The following is a 19,796-nucleotide window of genomic DNA, read 5'->3' on the forward strand; positions in this document are numbered from 1 at the left end:
TGTCTTTTTATTCTGTTCTTGTTGTCTTTAGCTCTGCAAAAGCTTTTTAGTTTGATAAAGTCCCATTTGTTTATCCTGTCTTTTATTTCACTTCCCCGTGGAGATAAATCAGCAAATATATTGCTGCGAGAGATGTCGGAGAGCTTACTGCCTATGTTTTCTTCTAAGATGCTTATGGTTTCATGGCCTAGATTTAAGTCTTTTATCCATTTTGAGTTTATTTTTGTGAGTGGTGTAAACTGGTGATCTAGTTTCATGTTTTTGCAGGTAGCTGTCCAATTTTCCCAACACCATTTGTTAAAGAGGCTGTCTTTACTCCATTGTATTTCCTTACCTCCTTTGTCAAATATCAGTTGTCCATAGAACTGTGGGTTTATTTCTGGGTTCTCTGTTCTGTTCCATTGATCTATATGCCTGTTCTTATGCCAGTACCAGGCTGTTTTGAGTACAACGGCCTTGTAGTATAACTTGATATCAGGAAGTGTGATACCTCCTACTTTATTCTTCTTTTTTAAGATTGCTGAGGCTATTCGTGTCCTCTTTTGGTTCCATATAAATTTTTGGAATATGTGTTCTATATCTTTGAAGTATGTCATTGGTATTTTAATTGGTATTGCGTTGAATTTATAGATTGCTTTGGGTAATATAGACATTTTAATGATGTTTATTCTTCCTAACCATGAGCACGGTATATGCTTCCACTTGTTTGTATCTTCCTTGATTTCTTTTATCAATGCTTTGTAATTTTCCGAGTACAAGTCTTTAGTCTCCTTTGTTAAGTTTACTCCTAGGTACTTTATTTTTTTGGTTGTAATTGTGAAGGGGATTGTTTCCTTAATTTCTCTTTCTGACTGTTCATTGTTGGTGTATAAAAATGCTTCTGATTTCTGAGTATTGATTTTATATCCTGCCACATTGCTGAATTTATTTATCAGGTCCAGTAGTTTTTTGACTGAGACTTTAGGGTTTTCTATATACAATATCATATCATCTGCAAATAATGATAGTTTTACTTCTTCTTTTCCAACTTGAATGCCTTTTATTTCTTCTTCTTGTCTGATTGCTGTGGCTAGGACTTCCAGGACTATGTTAAATAAGAGTGGTGAAAGGGGACACCCCTGCCTTGTTCCTGATCTTAAGGGTATTGCTTTTAATTTTTTCCCAGTGAGTATGATGTTGACTGTGGGTTTCTCATAGATGGCTTTTATCATGTTGAGGTATGTTTCCTGTATTCCCACTTTGCTGAGAGTTTTGATCATGAATGGGTGCTGGATTTTATCAAATGTATTTTCTGCATCTATTGAAATTATCATATGGTTTTTCTCCTTCTTTTTGTTTATGTGATGAATCACATTGATTGATTTACGAATATTGTACCAGCCTTGCCTCCCCAGAATAAATCCCATTTGATCATGGTGTATGATTTTTTCCATATATTGTTGGATCCGGTTTGCTAATATTTTGTTGAGGATTTTAGCATCTATATTCATCAGAGATATTGGCCTATAATTTTCTTTCTTTGTGTTGTCTTTGCCTGGTTTTGGAATCAGAATTATGCTCGCCTCATAAAAGGAGCTTGGAAGTCTTCCTTCCTCTTGAATTTTTTGAAATAGTTTGAGAAGGATAGGAGTTAGTTCTTCTTTGAATATTTGGTAGAATTCCGTTGTGAAGCCATCGGGCCCTGGACTTTTCTTTGTTGGGAGTTTTTTGATAACTGTTTCGATCTCCTTTGTTGTAATCGGTCTGTTTAGGTTTTCTGATTCTTCCAGATTGATTTTTGGAAGATTGTATGTTTCAAGGAATTTTTCCATTTCATCTAGGTTGTCTAGTTTTTTGGCATACAGTTCTTCATAGTATTTTCTTACAATATTTTGTATTTCTGTTGTGTCAGTTGTTATTTCTCCTCTCTCATTTCTAATTTTATTTATTTGAGTCCTCTCTCTCTTTTTCTTGGTGAGTCTACTTAAAGGTTCATCAATCTTGTTTACCTTTTCAAAGAACCAGCTCCTAGTTTCATTGATCCTCTGTATTGTTTCTTTAGCCTCTATGTCATTTATTTCTGCTCTGATCTTTATTATTTCCTTCCTTCTCCTAGCTCTGGACTTTACTTGCTGTTCTTTTTCTAATTCTTTTAGATGCAGGGTTAAGTTGTTTATTTGAGCTTTTTCTAGCTTCTGAAAGTGTGCCTGTAGTGCTATGAACTTCCCTCTCAGCACTGCTTTCGCTGTGTCCCATAAATTTTGAGTTGTTGTATGCTCATTGTCATTTGTTTCTAGGAATTTTTTTATTTCTTCTTTGATCTCTTTCTTAATCCATTCATTATTTAACACCCTGCTATTTAGTTTCCATGTGTTTGAGAATTTTTGAGCTTTTCTGCTGTGATTCATTTCTAGTTTCATGCCGTTGTGATCGGAGAAAGTGCTTGATATGATTTCAGTTTTCTTAAATTTGTTGAGAGCACTTTTGTGCCCTAACATGTGGTCTATCCTAGAGAATGTACCATAAGCACTTGAAAAGAATGTATATTCTGCTGCTTTAGGGTGAAAGGATCTGAAGATATCTATTAAATCGAGTTGATCTAGTGTTTCCAATAAGTCTGCTGTTTCTTTGTTAATTTTCTTTCTTGAGGATCTATCTAGTGATGTTAGTGGGGTATTGAAATCCCCTACTATTATAGTATTGCTGTTGATCTCGCCCTTTAAATCCATCAAAGTCTGTTTTATATATTTGGGTGCTCCTATATTAGGTGCATAGATATTTATAATAGTTATATCTTCCTGTTGGATTACTCCCTTTATCATTATGTAGTGGCCTTCTTTATCTCTTACTATATCCTTTGTTTTAAAGTCCAATTTGTCTGATATAAGTATTGCTACCCCAGCTTTTTTTTCATTTCCGTTTGCATGAAATGTTTTTTTCCATCCTTTTACCTTCAATCTATGTGTGTCTTTTGTTCTAAGGTGTGTCTCTTGTAGACAACATATGTATGGGTCCTGTTTTCTTATCCACACAGCTACCCTATGTCTTTTGATTGGATCATTTAATCCATTTACATTTAAGGTTATTATTGATATGTAGTTGTTTATTGCCATTTTCTTCTTTAAAGGTGTATTCCTTTTTTTGCTATATTCTTTTCCAACTTTGATCTGTTTACAACAGACCCCTTAACATTTCTTGCAGCATTGGTTTGGTTGTAATGAATTCCTTGAGTTGTTTTTTGTCTGGGAAGCTTTTTATTTCTCCTTCGATTTTAAACGATAGCCTTGCTGGATAAAGTAGTCTTGGTTGTAGGTTCTTGTTCTGCATTACTTTGAATATTTCTTGCCATTCCCTTCTGGCCTCAAGTGTTTCTGTTGAGAAGTCGGATGTCATCCTTATGGGGGCTCCTTTGTAGGTGATAACTTTTTTTTCTCTTGCAGCTTTTAATATTTTCTCTTTATCACTTAGCTTTGGTATTTTAATTATGATGTGTCTTGGTGTAGGTTTCTTTGGGTTTCTCTTTAATGGAGTTCTCTGTGCTTCTTGGACTTGTGAGAGTTTCTCTTGCATTAATTTAGGGAAGTTTTCAGTTATGATATGATTGAACAAAGTCTCTATCCCTTGTTCTTTTTCTTCTTCTTCAGGAACCCCTATGATGCGGATGTTATTTCTCTTCATGTTGTCACAGAGCTCTCTAAGTGTTTCCTCTGACTTTTTGAGTCTCTTTTCTCTTTTCTTCTCTGCTTTCATTCCTTCATTCCAGTTGTCCTCCAACTCGCTGATTCGATCCTCAGCTGTATCCATCCTGTTTTTAATTCCTTCCATTGTGGTCTTCATTTCTGATATTGTATTTGTCATCTCTGACTGATTCTTTTTTAATATTTCAATATCCTTTTTTATACTTGCTATTTCTTTATTTAGGTTTTCAAACTGCCCCTCCATTGTTGTTCTAAGATCCCTAAGCATCCTTACAATCATTATTTTGAACTCCGTATCTGGAAGTTTGATTATTTCCATATCACTCAGCTCATCTCTCAAAGGTGTCTCTTGTGGTTTCATTTGGGTTGCACTCCTTTGTTTTCTCATAATGGTGTTTTATTTGTAGAGTTGGTTGAGTCTAGGCTTGGTGTTGTCTGCCTCCAGTTTTCAGTTGTGTTATTTCTAGGTCTTCTTGGGTTGGTATCAGCTATTATTTGTAATCCACTTTCGGATTTGGGCAGCTTTGAAGTCTTGATTTGTTTGTTTTCTTAATAGGTGATAGTCTTGTTAACTGATCTCAGCAGGGGGCTTCCTTGAAACTGTAACCAGGAATGCTGTGGGTGTAACCTGAGACGCTGAAGGCCTCTTCCACCAACTAATCTCACTGGGGGCAGGGTTTTTTCTCAGCTTCAGTAGGGGGAGGTATATCTCAGATCTCCACGGAGACCTCAGTTACTGCCCCTCCTCCCCACTTCTTGTTTTCAGCTGTGTCTTGTTGTGCTGATGGGAGCTGGATAGATGTCTGGAGATCTCTGATCCGGAAGCACTTCAGCTCTGTTTTGTGAAAGGTTCAGTCCCTCCCCCAGCTATGGCCGCCTCCAGCACGAATGAGTCAGCTTTTTTATTTCGTTTCTTGCATACCTTAGCCCCTCACAGTCTGTCCCTCTCCTTGTCCTTTCCACTTGGGAGATAAGCTGGTCTTTTCAACCCACCTTGCTCCCTGGTGCCAGGTAAGTGGCTGTGAGCAGTAGTTTCTGCTCTTTTTCCTCTGTGAAATCCTCTCTGGGCTCTCAGCCTCACCCCCCCCCCCTTCCGTTCCTGTAAGCAGAGGAGATTCAGGCACTCCTTTCCAGGATTATTGTGGCTTCCTCTTTACTCCTTGGTTTTTGAGAGTTGTTCTTGCAGTTCAGTGTTGGTTTTTCATGCTGACTTTTCCTGAATTGATTTGTATTCCAGTTTGGTGTTGAGAGCTGGGCGTCTGTGCGTCCGCCTACTCCGCTGCTATCTTCCGCCAATCCTATTTCTCTAGTTATTTTACTTTTTTCAACTATTAAGTATTAAAATATATAAGATATTGCCTGACTATGCAGTGGCACAGTGGATAGAGTGTTGGACTGGGATGAGTAGGGTCCAGGTTCGAAACCCCAAGGTCACTGGCTTGAACACGGGCTCATCTAGTTTGAGCAAGGCTCATCTGCTTGAGCCGAAGGTTGCTGGCTTGAGCAAGGGGGTCACTCTGTCTGCTGTAGCCCTCAGGTCAAGGTGGATATGAGAAAGCAATCAATGAACCACTAAGGTGCCGCAAGAAAGAACTGATGCTTCTCATCTCTCTCCCTTCCTGTCTGTCTGTCCCTTTCTCTGTCTCTCTCTCTCTGTCTCTGTCAAAAAAAAAACAGAAGAAGAAGATACGAAGACAGCCATTCATTTCTAAAATACTAGATAACATTATCTAATAAACTTTAAATTCTTGTTAGGGTTATATATAAAATAGGATCCTCTTCTGTTAGGCTACTAAACCACTTATTCTCCTAGTTTAAAAAAATAATTAAACACTTGTAATTTCTAAAACCACTTAAAATCTTGCTGCCCTTGTGCCCAGAGAATGTGGTGGGGGTGGGGAGGGGGAAATGCACCAGTGTATGGGTCACTGTCCAGTCAGGAGATGGAAACCACACTGGGAATTTGAACAAAGGAAAATTTAATACAAGGAATTGTTAATTAGCAAGTAATAAGAGTTTCAGATTTACAGGGAAACAGTAAATCAGTAGTAAGTTGAAGTAAACTGGATTCTGAAAAGCTCATGATTGGAAGTTAAAAGGAATTAGTAAGTCCTAGGTTTTATACTTCTGTCATTATCTTCTGTTTAGCGTGGATGCTGAGGATGGTGTGGGTTGTCTTTTGATGATACTCAACCTCTCCCAAGCCTCTCACCTCTTGAATAGATTCTTCATAGAGGTAAACAACAGAAAGACCCTCTTGAGGCTTTATCCAATCCAGTCTTCTATTCCTGGTTTGGTGAGTGTATATCTCTTCTTTAAAAAATTAAAAATATTTTAAAAAATTTTTATGTATTGATTTTAGTGAGAGAGGAAGGGGGGGGGGAGAGAGTGGAGAGAGAGACAGAGACAGAGAGAGAAAGAAACATAGATCCATTCCTGTATTTGCCCTGATCAGGAATCAAACTGGCAACCTCCACACTTTGGGATGATGCTCTAACCCAGGGATTTTTAACCTTTTTTGAGCCGTGGCACATTTTTTACATTTACAAAATCCTGGGGCACACCACCTACCAAAATGACACAAAATGACACTCTGTTAGAATTTATTTGAAGTTTAAATAAATTACATTTATTAAAAAAAGTTAAATAAAAAAGGATAACCCCCTCATATATACAGTCCCATGTAACATCCCTCATATATACAGTCCCATATAACATCCCCTCATATACAGTCCCACGTAACATCCCCTCATATACAGTCCCACGTAACATCCCCTTATAAATACAGTCCCACGTAACATCCCCTCATATACAGTCCCACGTAACATCCCCTCATATACAGTCCCATGTATCCCCTCATATATACAGTCCTGCTAATAGATACTGGAGCTTTCATCAAGGTTGTGGGTTCAAATCAATTTGGCAAATACTCTCTCTATATAGAGACTGGACAAAATCAATTTTAGAAAATGTTGAGTACTTGTGTAACATCATAAGTCCTTAGAGTATCTCTACTGTCAGATTGAGAAGTTTGCTTTCTAGGTAAGGATTCTGATAAATACTAGAGTTCTCCCTGAGGTTGTGGGTTCAAATCCCCTGGTCAGCTGGGTGCAGGGGCCTTGGTTCTGTCTGTTTTGATGGTGTATATAGAGATTTGAGCTCTTTAAGAAGATGACCCTTCAGGAGGCCATATATAATATAGATAACATTGTGATGCATTGTATATCACCCTCTGCGGGGGCCTCTTTTAAAAAGAAAAAGGTCAAATATCTATATACACCATCAGGATAGACATAACCAGGTGAGGCTGAGGCTTCATCTAGAGGTGGCAACATTTACCTCCAGTCCTGACCAGGATTAGAAATCGGGACCATGGGGAGGAGTAGCAGCTTCAACTACTCGCTGCGGCCACACAATGACAATGACAGCCCGAGCAGGGACCTTCCTGGGTGTGGATGAGAGGCGGCCTACTATTGGTTCATCACTAGTGGTCGGGATGAATCCTAGAAGGTGATTGGTCAGTGAGCGTTCCCTGTGCCTACACTCTTCCTGTCGCTGATAGCTGGAGGGATTGTGAGGGGAATGTTTATGTTCGGATGGAGGCGGCTGGCGGCGGGCCGGATAAATAGCCTCCACAGGCCATATCCGGCACTTGGGCCATAGTTTGGGGACCCATGTTTAATTTCCTCATGGCACACTTGACCATGTCTCACGGCACACTAGTATGCCGCGGCACACTGGTTGAAAAACACTGCTCTAACCAACCAACCTATCTGGGCAGGGCAATTTTTTAAAAACAATTTTTATATTTATTTATTTTTTTCTTAAAATTATTGCAGTGGTATTCATTATTAAGATACAGGTTTCTAGTGTACCTTTCTATGATAGATAATTGGTATATTGCATTGTGTGCCCACCACCCAAAGTCAAAGCATCTTCTGTCACCATGTATTTGGCCCCCTGTACCTTTTACTATTCCCCACCCCTTTCCCTCTGGTAACCACCAAACTGTTGTCTGTGTCTATGAGTTTCAGCTTTATATCTCACATATGAGTGAAATCATATGGTTCTTAGCTTTTTCTGACTGACTTATTTCACTTAGTTTAATATACTAGAGGTTTATCCATGTTGTCACAAATGGCAGTATTTCATAATTTTTTTTTAAGCATGAGAGAAAGAAAGGAACAGGCAGGGATAGATAGGAAGGGAGAGAGATGAGAAGCATTAACTCATAGTTGTAGCACTTTAGTTGTTCATTGATTGCTTCTCATATGAACCAGTGACCTTGGGCTCAAGCCAGCAACCTTGGGGTTTCAAACCTGGGTCCTGTTCATCCCAGGCTGACACTCTATCCACTGTGCCACCACCTGATCAGACAGTATTTTATTTTTACTTATGGCTGAGTAGTACCACATCTTCTTTATCCAAGCCTTTATCAAGGAACACTTTGGTTGTTTCCATGTTTTGGCCACTGTGAATAATGCTGCAATGTACATTGGGGTGCATGTGTCTCTGTGTACCAATATAGTCAAGTTTTTTCAGTAGATACCCAGTAGGGGGATTGCTGGATCATATGGTAGCTCTATTTTTAATTTTTTGAGAAACCACCATACTGTCTTTCAAAAAGGCTGTATAATTTACATTCCCATCAGCAGTGAATGAGGGTTCCTTTTTCTCTACAACCTCTTCAACACTTGTTATTACCTGTTTTTTGTTTGTTTGTTTTTTTACAAAGACAGGGAGAGTCAGAGAGAGGAACAGATAGAGACAGACAGACAGGAATGGAGGAGATGAGAAGCATCAATTATCAGTTGCTGTTTTTTGTTGGGACACCTTAGTTGTTCATTGACTGCCCTCTCATATGTGCCTTGACCGTGGGCCTTCAGCAGACCGAGTAACCCCTTGCTCGAGCCAGCGATCTTGGGTCCACGCTGGTGAGCTTTTGCTCAAACCAAATGACCTGTGTTCAAGCTGGCGACCTCGGGGTCTCGAACCTGGGTTCTTCGCATCCCAGTCCAACGCTCTATCCACTGAGCCATCACTTGGTCAGGTGGTGTTTTCTTTTATTGAGAGAGAGAGTTGAGAAGCATCAACTCATATTTGTATCATTGGTTGTTCATTGATTGCATCTCATGCATACCTTGACTGGTGGGCTCTAGCTCAGCCAGTGAACCCTTGCTCATGCGAGTCGTCTTGGGCTCAAGCCAGTGAATTTAGGCTTCAAACCAGTGACCTTTGGGCTCAAGCCAGCAATTATGGAATCATTTGAATGATCCTATACTCAAGCCGGAGACCTTGGGGTTTCGATCCTGGGACCTCAGAATCCCAGGTCGACACTCTCTCCATTGCGCTACCACTGGTCATGTTCATTGTAGTTTTGATTTGCATTTCTCTATTAGCTAGTGAAGATTAGCATCTTTTTATATACCTATTGACCATTTATATGTCTTCTTGGGAGAACTGTCTGTTCAGGTCCTCTCCCTATATTTTAATGGGATTGCTTGGTATTGAGTTGTATGAGTTCTTTATATAGTTTGGATATTAGCCTGTTGTGGGAGCTGATGTTTGTAAATATCATCTCCCATTTGGTTGGTTGCCTTTTTGTTTTGTTGGTTTCTTTTGATGTGTAGAAGCTTTTTAGTTTGACATAGTCTCAATAATTTATTTTTGTTTTTACTTCCCTTGACTTTGGGATTGAATTCATAAAATGTTCTCTATGACCAAGGTCCATAAGTTTGTACCTATGTTTTCATCTACAAAGTTATTGTTCTTATCTTACAGTTAGGTCTTTGATCCATTTTGAATTAATTTTAGTTTCATTCTTTTGTATGTGGCTTTTCAATTTTTTTTAAGCACCATTTATTGAATAGGATTTCTTTTCTGAATTGTGTGTTTTTGCCTCCTTTGTCAAAAATTATTTGCCCATATACCTGTGGTTTAGTTCTGGACTCTCAATTCTATTTCATTCATCTGTGTGTTTTCTGCCAGTGCCATGCTGTTTTGATTAGTGTATTTCTATAGTATAATTGGAAGTCAGGTAGTGTGATACCTCCAGCTTGAATCTTTTGTCTCAGGATTGCTTCGGCTTTTTGGGGTCTTTTGTGAAATCCTTTCTATCAAAAACTGTTCTATTTTAAAGAATCTCAAGGTTTGAGTTTCTACCGCCCCCTTCAACTCCTGGCTCCACTTCTGTTAAACCTGTTTTGTTATTATGATAGATTAGTATTATTCTTCAAAGTTAATGAAAATCTATAGTGTTCATCTGTACTCATGATTTCTTTTTCAAATATCTTTAGAAAAAGAAGTACTGCTATAGATATGTCTTATTGTTAATATTTAACATACCTGAACTTTTTTTTTTTTTTTTTGTATTTTTCTGAAGTTGGAAATGGGGAGGCAGTCAGACAGACTCCCGCATGTGCCCAACCGGGATCCACCCAGCATGCCCATCAGGGGGCGATGCTCTACCCATCTGGGGCATTGCTCTGTTGCAACCAGAGCCATTTTAGCGCCTCAGGCAGAGGCCATAGAGCCATCCTCAGCACCCAGGCCAACTTTGCTCCAATGGAGCCTTGGCTGCGGGAGGGGAAGAGAGAGATAGAGAGGAAGGAGAGGGGGAGGGGTGGAGAAGCAGATGGGCGCTTCTCCTGTGTGCCCTGGCTGAGAATTGAACCCGGGACTCCTGCATGCCAGGCTGATGCTCTACCACTGAGCCAACCAGCCAGGGCTTGAACATTTTTGTTAAATAAAAATGCTCTATAAAAAAAGGTTCTCAACTCTTTTACATCTGTAAAGGATCTTTTACAACCACATAATATTTACTGAAATGCTATTTTTGTATGATTTTCTCTTTTTTATTCTTACTGCGATATAATTTGCCTAACCTAAGTCTCCCTTATTTTCAAACAGCGACTTTCTTCTCTAAAACACAGTCTACCAGCACATTCACAAGTCCTCTCACAGGTTTTGGGGATCGGATTTGTTAGCTGATGCTGAGAGAAAACCCTTGGTTGCATCCTTGCGCTGGGACCCAGTGAACTATACTTGTCCTTCACTGGTCCAGAGAGACTGTCCTGTGATGTCTTATTCAACATTGTATCTTTTTCTGTGGTTTTAACTTTAGACAAACAAACAAACAAAAAGGAAAGCCTAAACCTGAACATACTTCAAGTAAAGTAGGGTTGCTTTTCTGTTTCAGTATGTTTACTGTTACATGTCTGTATATTGTTGTTGCTTTAGACTTAATTTATGGTTCATGGTGATTTCCAATTATTTTCTTTTATACTCTTATCTGCCAGTTTTATTTTTCTCTCCTAAAGATGACAGTGATATTTCTCTGTATTTTGCAACATTAGATACTATGCTAGGTGCTTTATTCATAATTGTCTCATTATTTATTTTTTTTGTTTTTTGGTTTTTTTTTTTTTTTTTTTTTTTGTATTTTTTCGAAGTAAGAAGTAGGGGAAGAGGCCGACAGACTCCCGCATGCGCCCGACCGGGATCCACCCGGCATGCCCACCATGGGGCGATGCTTTGCCCTTCTGGGGTGTTGCTCCACTGCAGTTAGAGCCATTCCAGCGCCTGAGGTGGAGGCCATGGAGCCATCCTCAGTGCCCAGGCCATCTTTGCTCCAGTGGAGCTTTGGCTGCGGGAGGGGAAAAGAGAGAGACAGAGAGGAAGGAGAGGGGGAGGGGTGGAGAAGCAGATGGGAGCCTGTCCTGTGTGCCCTGGCCGGGAATCGAACCCAGGACTTCTACACGCCAGGCTGATGCTCTACCTCTGAGCCAACTGGCCAGGGCCATTGTCTTATTATTGACCTCAGTAATCTTGGCAGAAAGGTAGTTATAACTTCCATTTTACAAATGAAAAAAGTAAGGCTGAGAGAGATTCTATAACAGCCAATAGTTGCCATAGCTGTCCTGAAGTCCTTGTCTTTTAAATATCAAGGCCAGTGCTGCTTGTTATTAGTCTAAAGAAATTAGCTATATCTTTAATAAATTTCATTATGGGGAAAGAAAATATTTGTTAGAGCGAAAGAAAGCTATAATAAATTTAGATCTTACCTGACCAGGAAGTGGCACAGTGAATACAGCATTGGTCTGGGATGCTGATGACCCACTTTCAAAACCCCTAGGTCGCTGGCTTGAGCATGGCTTGATCTGGCTTGAGCAAGGGGTCACTTCCTCGGCTGGAGCCCCTGGTCAGGCACATATGAGAAAGCAATCAATGAACAACTAAAGGTGTTGCAACTATGAGTTGATGCTTCTCATTTGTCTCCCTTCCTGTCTGCCTGTCCCTCCTTCTCTTTCTCTCACTTAAGAAAAATGGATATTTAATTTAAAAAATTTATAATTTTAATAAATTGTAATACATAGAAATGATTCAAAGATTATAAAGTGATAGACAATGAGTAGCTTCCTTTTCACCCTCGATTCTGGTTGTCCAGTTTCCATCCTCTCAAGTAAAAAATGTATATTAATTGATTTTTTATTTGTCTAGGTACTTTGTATTTACAAGCTAATGCAAATACATAGTGTTTCTCCCACCATTAAAAAAATAATTGATAGTATTACAGGCATACTATTTTTAAAAATTTGTTTTATTTTTTTATTTTTTAGGGAGAGAGAGGAAGGGAGAGAAAGAAAAACAAAACATCGATCTGTTGTTCCACTTATTTACACTTTCATCGGTTGATTATTGTTTGTGCACTGAACCTGCAACCCTGGCATATGGGGACGATGCTCTAACCCAGTGTTTTTTCTAGTGCTGATTTGTGGACTTATCCTCCAGAAATTTTGTGCTGGTCTGCAAAAGAGTTAACTACCCTGATGTTGTTTGAAGATTATGACTGGCAGCCATATCTGGACCAGTGGTTGAAAACCACTGTTCTAACCAACTGAGCTATCCAGCCAGAGACACCCAGGCATACTATTTGTATCTTATATTTTCATGTGGAAGATGTTCTTATATCAATAAAGATGGAGCCCTGGCTGGTTGGCTCAGTGGTAGAGTGTCGGCCTGGCATACAGGAGTCCCGGGTTTGATTCCCAGCCAGGGCACACAGGAGAAGCACTCATCTGCTTCTCCACCCCTCCCCCTCTCCTTCTTCTCTGTCTCTCTCTTCCCCTCCCACAGCCAAGGCTCCATTGGAGCAAAGTTGGCCCGGGCACTGAGGATGGCTCTGAGGCCTCTGCCTCAGGCGCTAGAATGGCTTTGGTTGCAACAGAGCAACCCCCCAGATGGGCAGAGCATCGCCCCCTGGTGGGTGTGCCGGGTGGATCCCGGTCAGGCGCATGCGGGAGTCTGTCTGACTGCCTCCCTGTTTCCAACTTCAGAAAAAAAAAAAAAATGGAGATTCCTCATTTGTTTTTATGGTGTCATTTATATTTAAATGAATATTACCTGTATTTTTAAGCAAATACTCAAGATATTGAAAACCTAAGCATATACTCAAGATACTGAAGACCTGTGTCCTCACAAAAACTTTTATAGGCACATTCATAGCAACATTATTCAGTTTAATAGCCAAAAAGAGGAACAACCCTAATATCCAATAATTGATAAATGGATAAATAAAAATGGTACATTCATACAATGGAATATTGTTGGACAATGAAATGAAGTATTGATGCCACTACAGGATGGATGAAAACATGCCAAATGAAAGGAGCCAGTCAAGAAAGACCGTGTATTGTGTGGTGCCTATTATACAAAACAACCAGAAGAGAAACAAAGTGAATTAGTGGTTGCCAGGGAGTGGGGGTCAGGGTGAATGAACAGTGATGGTTAGTGGGTATGGTGTTGTTTCCTTTTGGAATAATGAAAATATTCTAAAATTAGATCGGATGATGATTACATAACTATGGATTACTAAATCCACTGAGTTGTAAACTTTAAAAGGATGGATATTGTTATGGGAGTTGTATCTCAATAAAGTTGTTATTTATTTGTAATTGAATTTATTGGGTTGACATTGGTTAATGAAATCATACAGGTTTCAAGTGTACAACTCAATAAAAGATCATCTGCACACTGCTTTGTGTGTTCACCGCCCAAAGTCAAGTCTCTTCCATCCCCAGTGATCCCTCCTCTGCCCACTTCCACCTCCCCCTGACCCCTGTTCCTTCTGGCTAGCACCAGACCGTTGACCATGTCTATGTGCCATATAGATGTATCTTCTTGCTTAATCCCTTCACCTTTTGTTTTAAAATCTTATAAAATTTAACTTTTACTTTCGTTCTTTCCCATTTTCAAACTTATCTATATAAAATAGTCTCCAATAACAGGACAGTTATTATTTAGAGATTTCTAATTTGTAGCTAATTATAATCATAATCAAATTATTTTATTAGCAGGCTATATCTAACACCTCTTTAATTTAAGTCTATGGCTTCTCCTGAGCTATTTGGGCACAAAGTCCCCCTTGGCAGAGTTCTGTCATTCTCTATCCCTTGACTGCACTGTTTTATTTTTGTGATGAGCCACTTCAGATTGACTTAAGCATAACATCTTCTTTGGGTATCATCTCAGTTTAGAGCTGTCAGGCTATTATTGCAGAAGTTATTCACAATTAGTAATGAATTCTCAGGCTTCAGCTGAACCAACTCTGTTCCTATCAACATACTGTTTATTATAAAAATGAATTGTCCTTAGCCCAAGTCTGCCATCAGCCTAGGGCTGGGTCTTATCCAGGGTCTGGAGCTGGGCAAATGCAGTGGGTATTTTTTGTTTTGGTTTTTCTATCTTTTCATTAGTGATCACTTTCTTAGTGATAATAGCTTTTCCAAACTGAGTTACCTCTGGGTCTTATTTATTGATCCAATTTTTCTGCCTTAACTGGGAGCAAATGGTAAATAAGAGGAAAAGTACTGATAAACTGTTTTAGAGTTCCTTATAACAATTGTTTTCTCCTTGTATGATTCCATTAGTTCAAATATGTGCAGACAGATTTGGGCACTGAAAATCCTGTATTCATTTTGTTGGAAGGATTGATTTTTTACAATGAAATGTAAAATATAAATGAATGTCAGAAATATATTTCTGACCAATATATTTATTTCATTTTATTTATGCCTTTTTTGAATTTATTTTTCAGCTGTCCTACAAGCTTGTGTTCCCCATAACCAGCACATATGGCTCAATATTCACAGCCTGGAGGATCCTAGAAGTAATGAGAGAAGAGTCTGCAGCGACTGACTGGTTGGCTTCAGTAGCGTCTTTACTCCCTATTACTACAGTGATCCCTGTACATGTTTTTCTTCTGCTGGTTCACCTCCTTGTTGAAGATAAGGGACCAAATCTGCGCCAAATACTGAAGGTCACTACAGAATTAGCCCAAGCAGATTCCTCTCAGGTAAAGAAAGAAAATATGGAACAGTAATGGTGATAGCTTAACTATTGGAATTGTGGATTATTCTTACATTGTGGGTGTTTTGATCAGTTTTAAATTATAGGTTGATTTTTTTTTTCTGATCTTATCTTCCCAATCTGTTGTTTTTTTCTCTTTACTCTGAGTTGTGTATACTTAATGATGCAAATGTTTCTTTAATGAAAGCATACTTTTCAAGGAAATCTGCCCATGATACTGTTCTGGTATTTTTGTTTATTGGTGGATTCGCTCACTTATAATTCTTTTGTTAACTCTTGCAGCCTATTCTAAGATGTATAATCCTTAGTTCTAATATTGATCTTTTAAAGTAGATGCAAGCCTGACCAGGCGGTGGCGCAGTGGATAGAGTGTCGGACTGGGATGCAGAGGACCCGGGTTCGAGACCCCGAGGTCACCAGCTTGAGCACGGGCTCATCTGGTTTGAGCAAAATTCCACCAGCTTGAGCCCAAGGTCGCTGGCTTCAGCAAGGGGTTACTCGGTCTGCTGAAGGCCCGCGGTCAAGGCACATATGAGGGAGCAATTAATGAACAGCTAAGATGTTGCAACGCACAATAAAGACTAATGATTGATGCTTCTCATCTCTCTCCATTCCTGTCTGTCTGTCCCTATCTATCCCTCTCTCTGACTCACTCTGTCTCTGTAAAAATAAATTAATTAATAAAAATAAATAAAGTAGATGCAAAATAATTGCATTTAAAGGTGCTTATACAAAAGGCATTAATCTCTTCTTGATGCAATTTGATCCTATCTTTATTCAGTCATTTAACAATTCAAAAAATATTGAGTTTTTGCTATCTATGGTATAATAGATCAACATGCTGGGATATGAGGATAAATAATCATTCTTGCTATCTGCATAGAACTTGGAGTGTAATAAGAAAGCAGTCAGATGTTATTAAGACACCACCTCCTTAAAATAACCACATATTTAGCATAGTACATACCCTGTAAATTTTTTCCATTGGGTAGGATCTGTAGAATGTACCGTATTTTCCCATGTATAAGATGCTCCCATGTATAAGACACACCTTAATTTTGGGGTCTGAAATTTGAAGAAAAAAAATTACATGGAGTTATTGAACTCAAGTTTTACTCATCGTAAAATTCATACAACTTCTCATCACTGTCAAAACTCCCATCCACTAGCTTGTTCTCCTCTCTCTGATGGTGAATTACTGTCTTCATATAATGCCTCGTCCTCAGTTCCATCTATGGGAAATGCAAGTCAAAAAACTACAACCACTGTATAAGATGCACCCAGTTTTTAGACCCCAAATTTTTCGAAAAGGGTGTGTCTTATACATGGGGAAATATGGTATTTTCTGTGAGGGGGTTTTCTAATTAAATAGGTATGGCATTTTTATTATTTTCTGTTTATTAGTATCTGCTTGCGTTTTTTTTTCAAGCATAATGATGAAAAAGTCCATTTCTTTATGGAAAATGCATATTCCTTAGTTTAATATGTATTTCTATAGGAAAAAATTTGGCAGTCAAGGTGGATAAATGTTTATTTAAGATATGAAGTTAATGTGTTTGGAATTCCCTTTTGTCAAGGAAATAACAACTGTTATCTCACAAAAAGTTATTCTTGTGACCAGACCTCTTCTGGTCTGATTCTGCAGGTGGGTTTATAATGTTCTCAAATTACCTTTGCCTCATGGTGTATGCATAATGAGACCAATTTCATCTTGCTTCCTACTTAATTTCTCCCTTCCCCTTCCCTAATGGTCTTGCCTCTACCAAAAGTTTTCTTTCAGTGTTAACACTTTGTAGGATAATATCTTTAGAATAGTTATTGCCAGCTAATGTCTGGAGATTTTCTAAAGACGTCATATAGTAGGTTACCTGATCTATGAATATAACAGGTGTAAAAACATATATTGCATATAATACGTAAATGTGTTGATACTCAGGAAATACATCAAGTCTTTGAAATTCTAAAGCAGTGATTTCTTTTTTTTTAATTGATTTTAATTTATTGTGTTTACATAGATTCTAGTGTTGCCCCAAATGCATCCCCCCACGCCCGTATTCCTCTCAACATCTCCCTTGTCCCCCTCCCCATTGCGCCTTCCCCCCTTCCCTTCAGCTTTATCCCATCCTATCATCCCCTTTCCCTCTGTTCTCTTTTCCTCTGGTCCCTTTGAGATCTCCTCTGTCTCAATTCCATTCCTTAGTTCATATTGTTCATTGGATTCTTCAAATGAGCGAGGTCATATGATATTTTTCCTTTTCTAAAGCAGTGATTTTCAACCAGTGCATCGCAAGAGGCACACTAGTGTGCCACAAGAATTTTTAAAACATACAATACCTGACTATTTAGTTAGGGACACTGATGTCTTTTCCCTTAGGCCGTCAAATAAAAAAATGATAACAGCCAATAAAACAACAGCTGTCTTGTGTGGATGAATCAAAATTATAACTATTTTTGTCAGATCAACAAAAAATGTATTTTTTGATGTGTTACAGACTTTAATAATTAGTTTGTATGTGCCATGATATGAAAAAGATTGAAAATTGCTTTTCTAGAGTCATACTTTTGGTTACAAGTAACAGAAACCTTCCTGTCCTAATCTATTTTTATTTGCTCTAGAATTTAGAACAACTATGGTCCAGACCAGTGGTAGTCAACCTGGTCCCTACCGCCCACTAGTGGGAGTTCCAGCTTTCATGGTGGGCGGTAGCGGAGCAACCAAAGTATAAATAAAAAGATAGATTTAACTATAGTAAGTTGTTTTATAAAGATTTATTCTGCAAACTTAGCAAAAATCTGAGATAAAAGTACTTGGCAAATAATTATTACTATATGCTTTAATTTGCTGTAACTCTGCTTTATAAATTTTATAAAGTAAAGTTACTTCCCTACTTTATAAATCACCATTACTGTGGAACCAGTGGGTGGTTAGAAAATATTACTACTAACAGAGATACAAAAGTGGGTGGTAGGTATAATAAGGTTGACTACCCCTGGTCTAGACAGTGTATCCATTACACAGTTTTTTTTTTCTTTCCTCTGTGAATTGGCTGAAGCTCAAAGCCTTATAATCTGATATAAATAATTTATAAGGAAGAGAGTTGGAGAGATTTTGCATTGGCTTGCTTGGGGCATAGACCCACACTGAATCAACCATTATGGCATTTTAATTGATGATCCTGCGTAGAATGGAGATGAGGGAAGTGTCAGGGTCCTGAAATGATCTATGCCACCAGGATCATGTGGAATGAGGGAGGGAAGAGGCCCCAAAGGAAAAATAGTTTGCAGGGTTTTTTTTTAAAGTAGGAATATGCAAAATAGGAAACAAATATGGAGAACTTCTTAGCATTTTGGGTACACGGAAATGCTGTAAATGAGTTTCAGGTGTTTTAAGTGTGCTTACATTATTCTCTTCCTATCGGCTCTCAGGTAGCCAAGTAGTTGTCTACGGTCAGGGTGCCAGAAGTCCTTGCTGGTAGGTTCCGGCCACCTGATATTTATTTACTTACGCTAGTATGCTTAAGCATATTATTTTTCATGTATGCCATGATGAAAATGGTAAACACTGGAGTGACTATCAGGTTCATTTGTTTATTCAATAAATGTTTATTAAGAAGCAGTGCCATAATTGAAGTCAGTATGCTATACTTCTGTTGATTAGTTTTGAAAAAAATGAGAGAAAACACCTAGTATAATTGTGCTTGTTAAGATGAATGGTAAGATGAAATGTTTAAATATAATTATACAAATTCATGCAGAAGCAAAGGCAATGTTATTAATAAGAATTTGCAAGTGGAGTTAAGTGTTGTTTTTTTTTTTCTTTTAGCAAGAGAGACAGAGAGGGACAGACAGGGACAGATAGAGAGGAAGGGAGAGAGATAAGAAGCATCAATTCTTCATTTTAGCGCCTTAGTTGTTCATTGATTGCTTTCTCATATGTGCTTTGACCAAAGGCTCCAGCTGAGCCAGTGACCCCTTGCTCAAGCCAGCGACCTTGGGCTTCAAGCCAGCAACCATGGAGTCATGTTTATGATCCCACATTCAAGCCAGCAACCCCTCGTTCAAGCTGGTGAGCCCATGCTCAAGCTGGATGAGCTCATTCTCAAGCTGGTGACCTCAGGGTTTTGAACCTGGGTCTTCTCCGTCCCAGGCCGATGATCTATCCACTGTGCCACTGCCTATTTAGACGGAGTCAAATGTTTTGAAAAGAACAAAATATCCCAGAAATTGTGCTTTTTCTTCTCACTTTTCTTAGTGAAGTGACCATACCATATCATATATCATTTCACTAGCCTTTAGCTACAAGGAGAAGCAGCCAAAAACAGCAGATTACTTTTAAAAAGCAATTCTTCAAGTTGTGAGTAGGTCCTTGAAGTAGATTCAATTGAAACAAGTTAGGGTTGTGATTTATTACTGGGTTGTTATCTATTTTTTCAAATTGACAAGACTACATGAAATGTATTCATATTTCATGTGTTCTTTTCTAACTTTATAGAAAAGGGCTATATTATATTCAATATATATTAGCAATCATTGGCTCACATTCATGGGGAAATTGATAGTAGAGAAAAATCTCAGTTACTGATAAGCAAAAGCTAAGTAACTAGGTAGGTAAAAATAGGAATTGTGAGGCTGTCTTTCACTTCCATTTTGTTGGTCACTTAACTTCTATAGTAGAATTTGCTGGCCTATGGTATATTTAATTAAGTATTGTGTTATGTGACAAATATTGAAAGAGATGTGCCTTACATGAAG

At 38.6% G+C, this 19,796-nt stretch overlaps 1 protein-coding gene across 3 annotated transcripts in view; it reads left to right on the forward strand.

Annotated features, from left to right (window-relative positions):
• FOCAD (focadhesin) overlaps positions 1–19,796 on the forward strand; it is a 342,443-nt gene that overhangs the window by 138,078 nt on the left and 184,569 nt on the right. For all 3 annotated transcript variants that reach the window (XM_066368255.1, XM_066368257.1, XM_066368256.1), the window contains exon 11: positions 14,773–15,030. In XM_066368255.1, coding sequence (XP_066224352.1) covers positions 14,773–15,030 — 258 coding nt within the window. The remainder of the gene's footprint in view (positions 1–14,772; positions 15,031–19,796) is intronic.

Source organism: Saccopteryx leptura, chromosome 2 (genome assembly GCF_036850995.1).
Source record: "Saccopteryx leptura isolate mSacLep1 chromosome 2, mSacLep1_pri_phased_curated, whole genome shotgun sequence".
Lineage (NCBI taxonomy): Eukaryota > Metazoa > Chordata > Mammalia > Chiroptera > Emballonuridae > Saccopteryx > Saccopteryx leptura.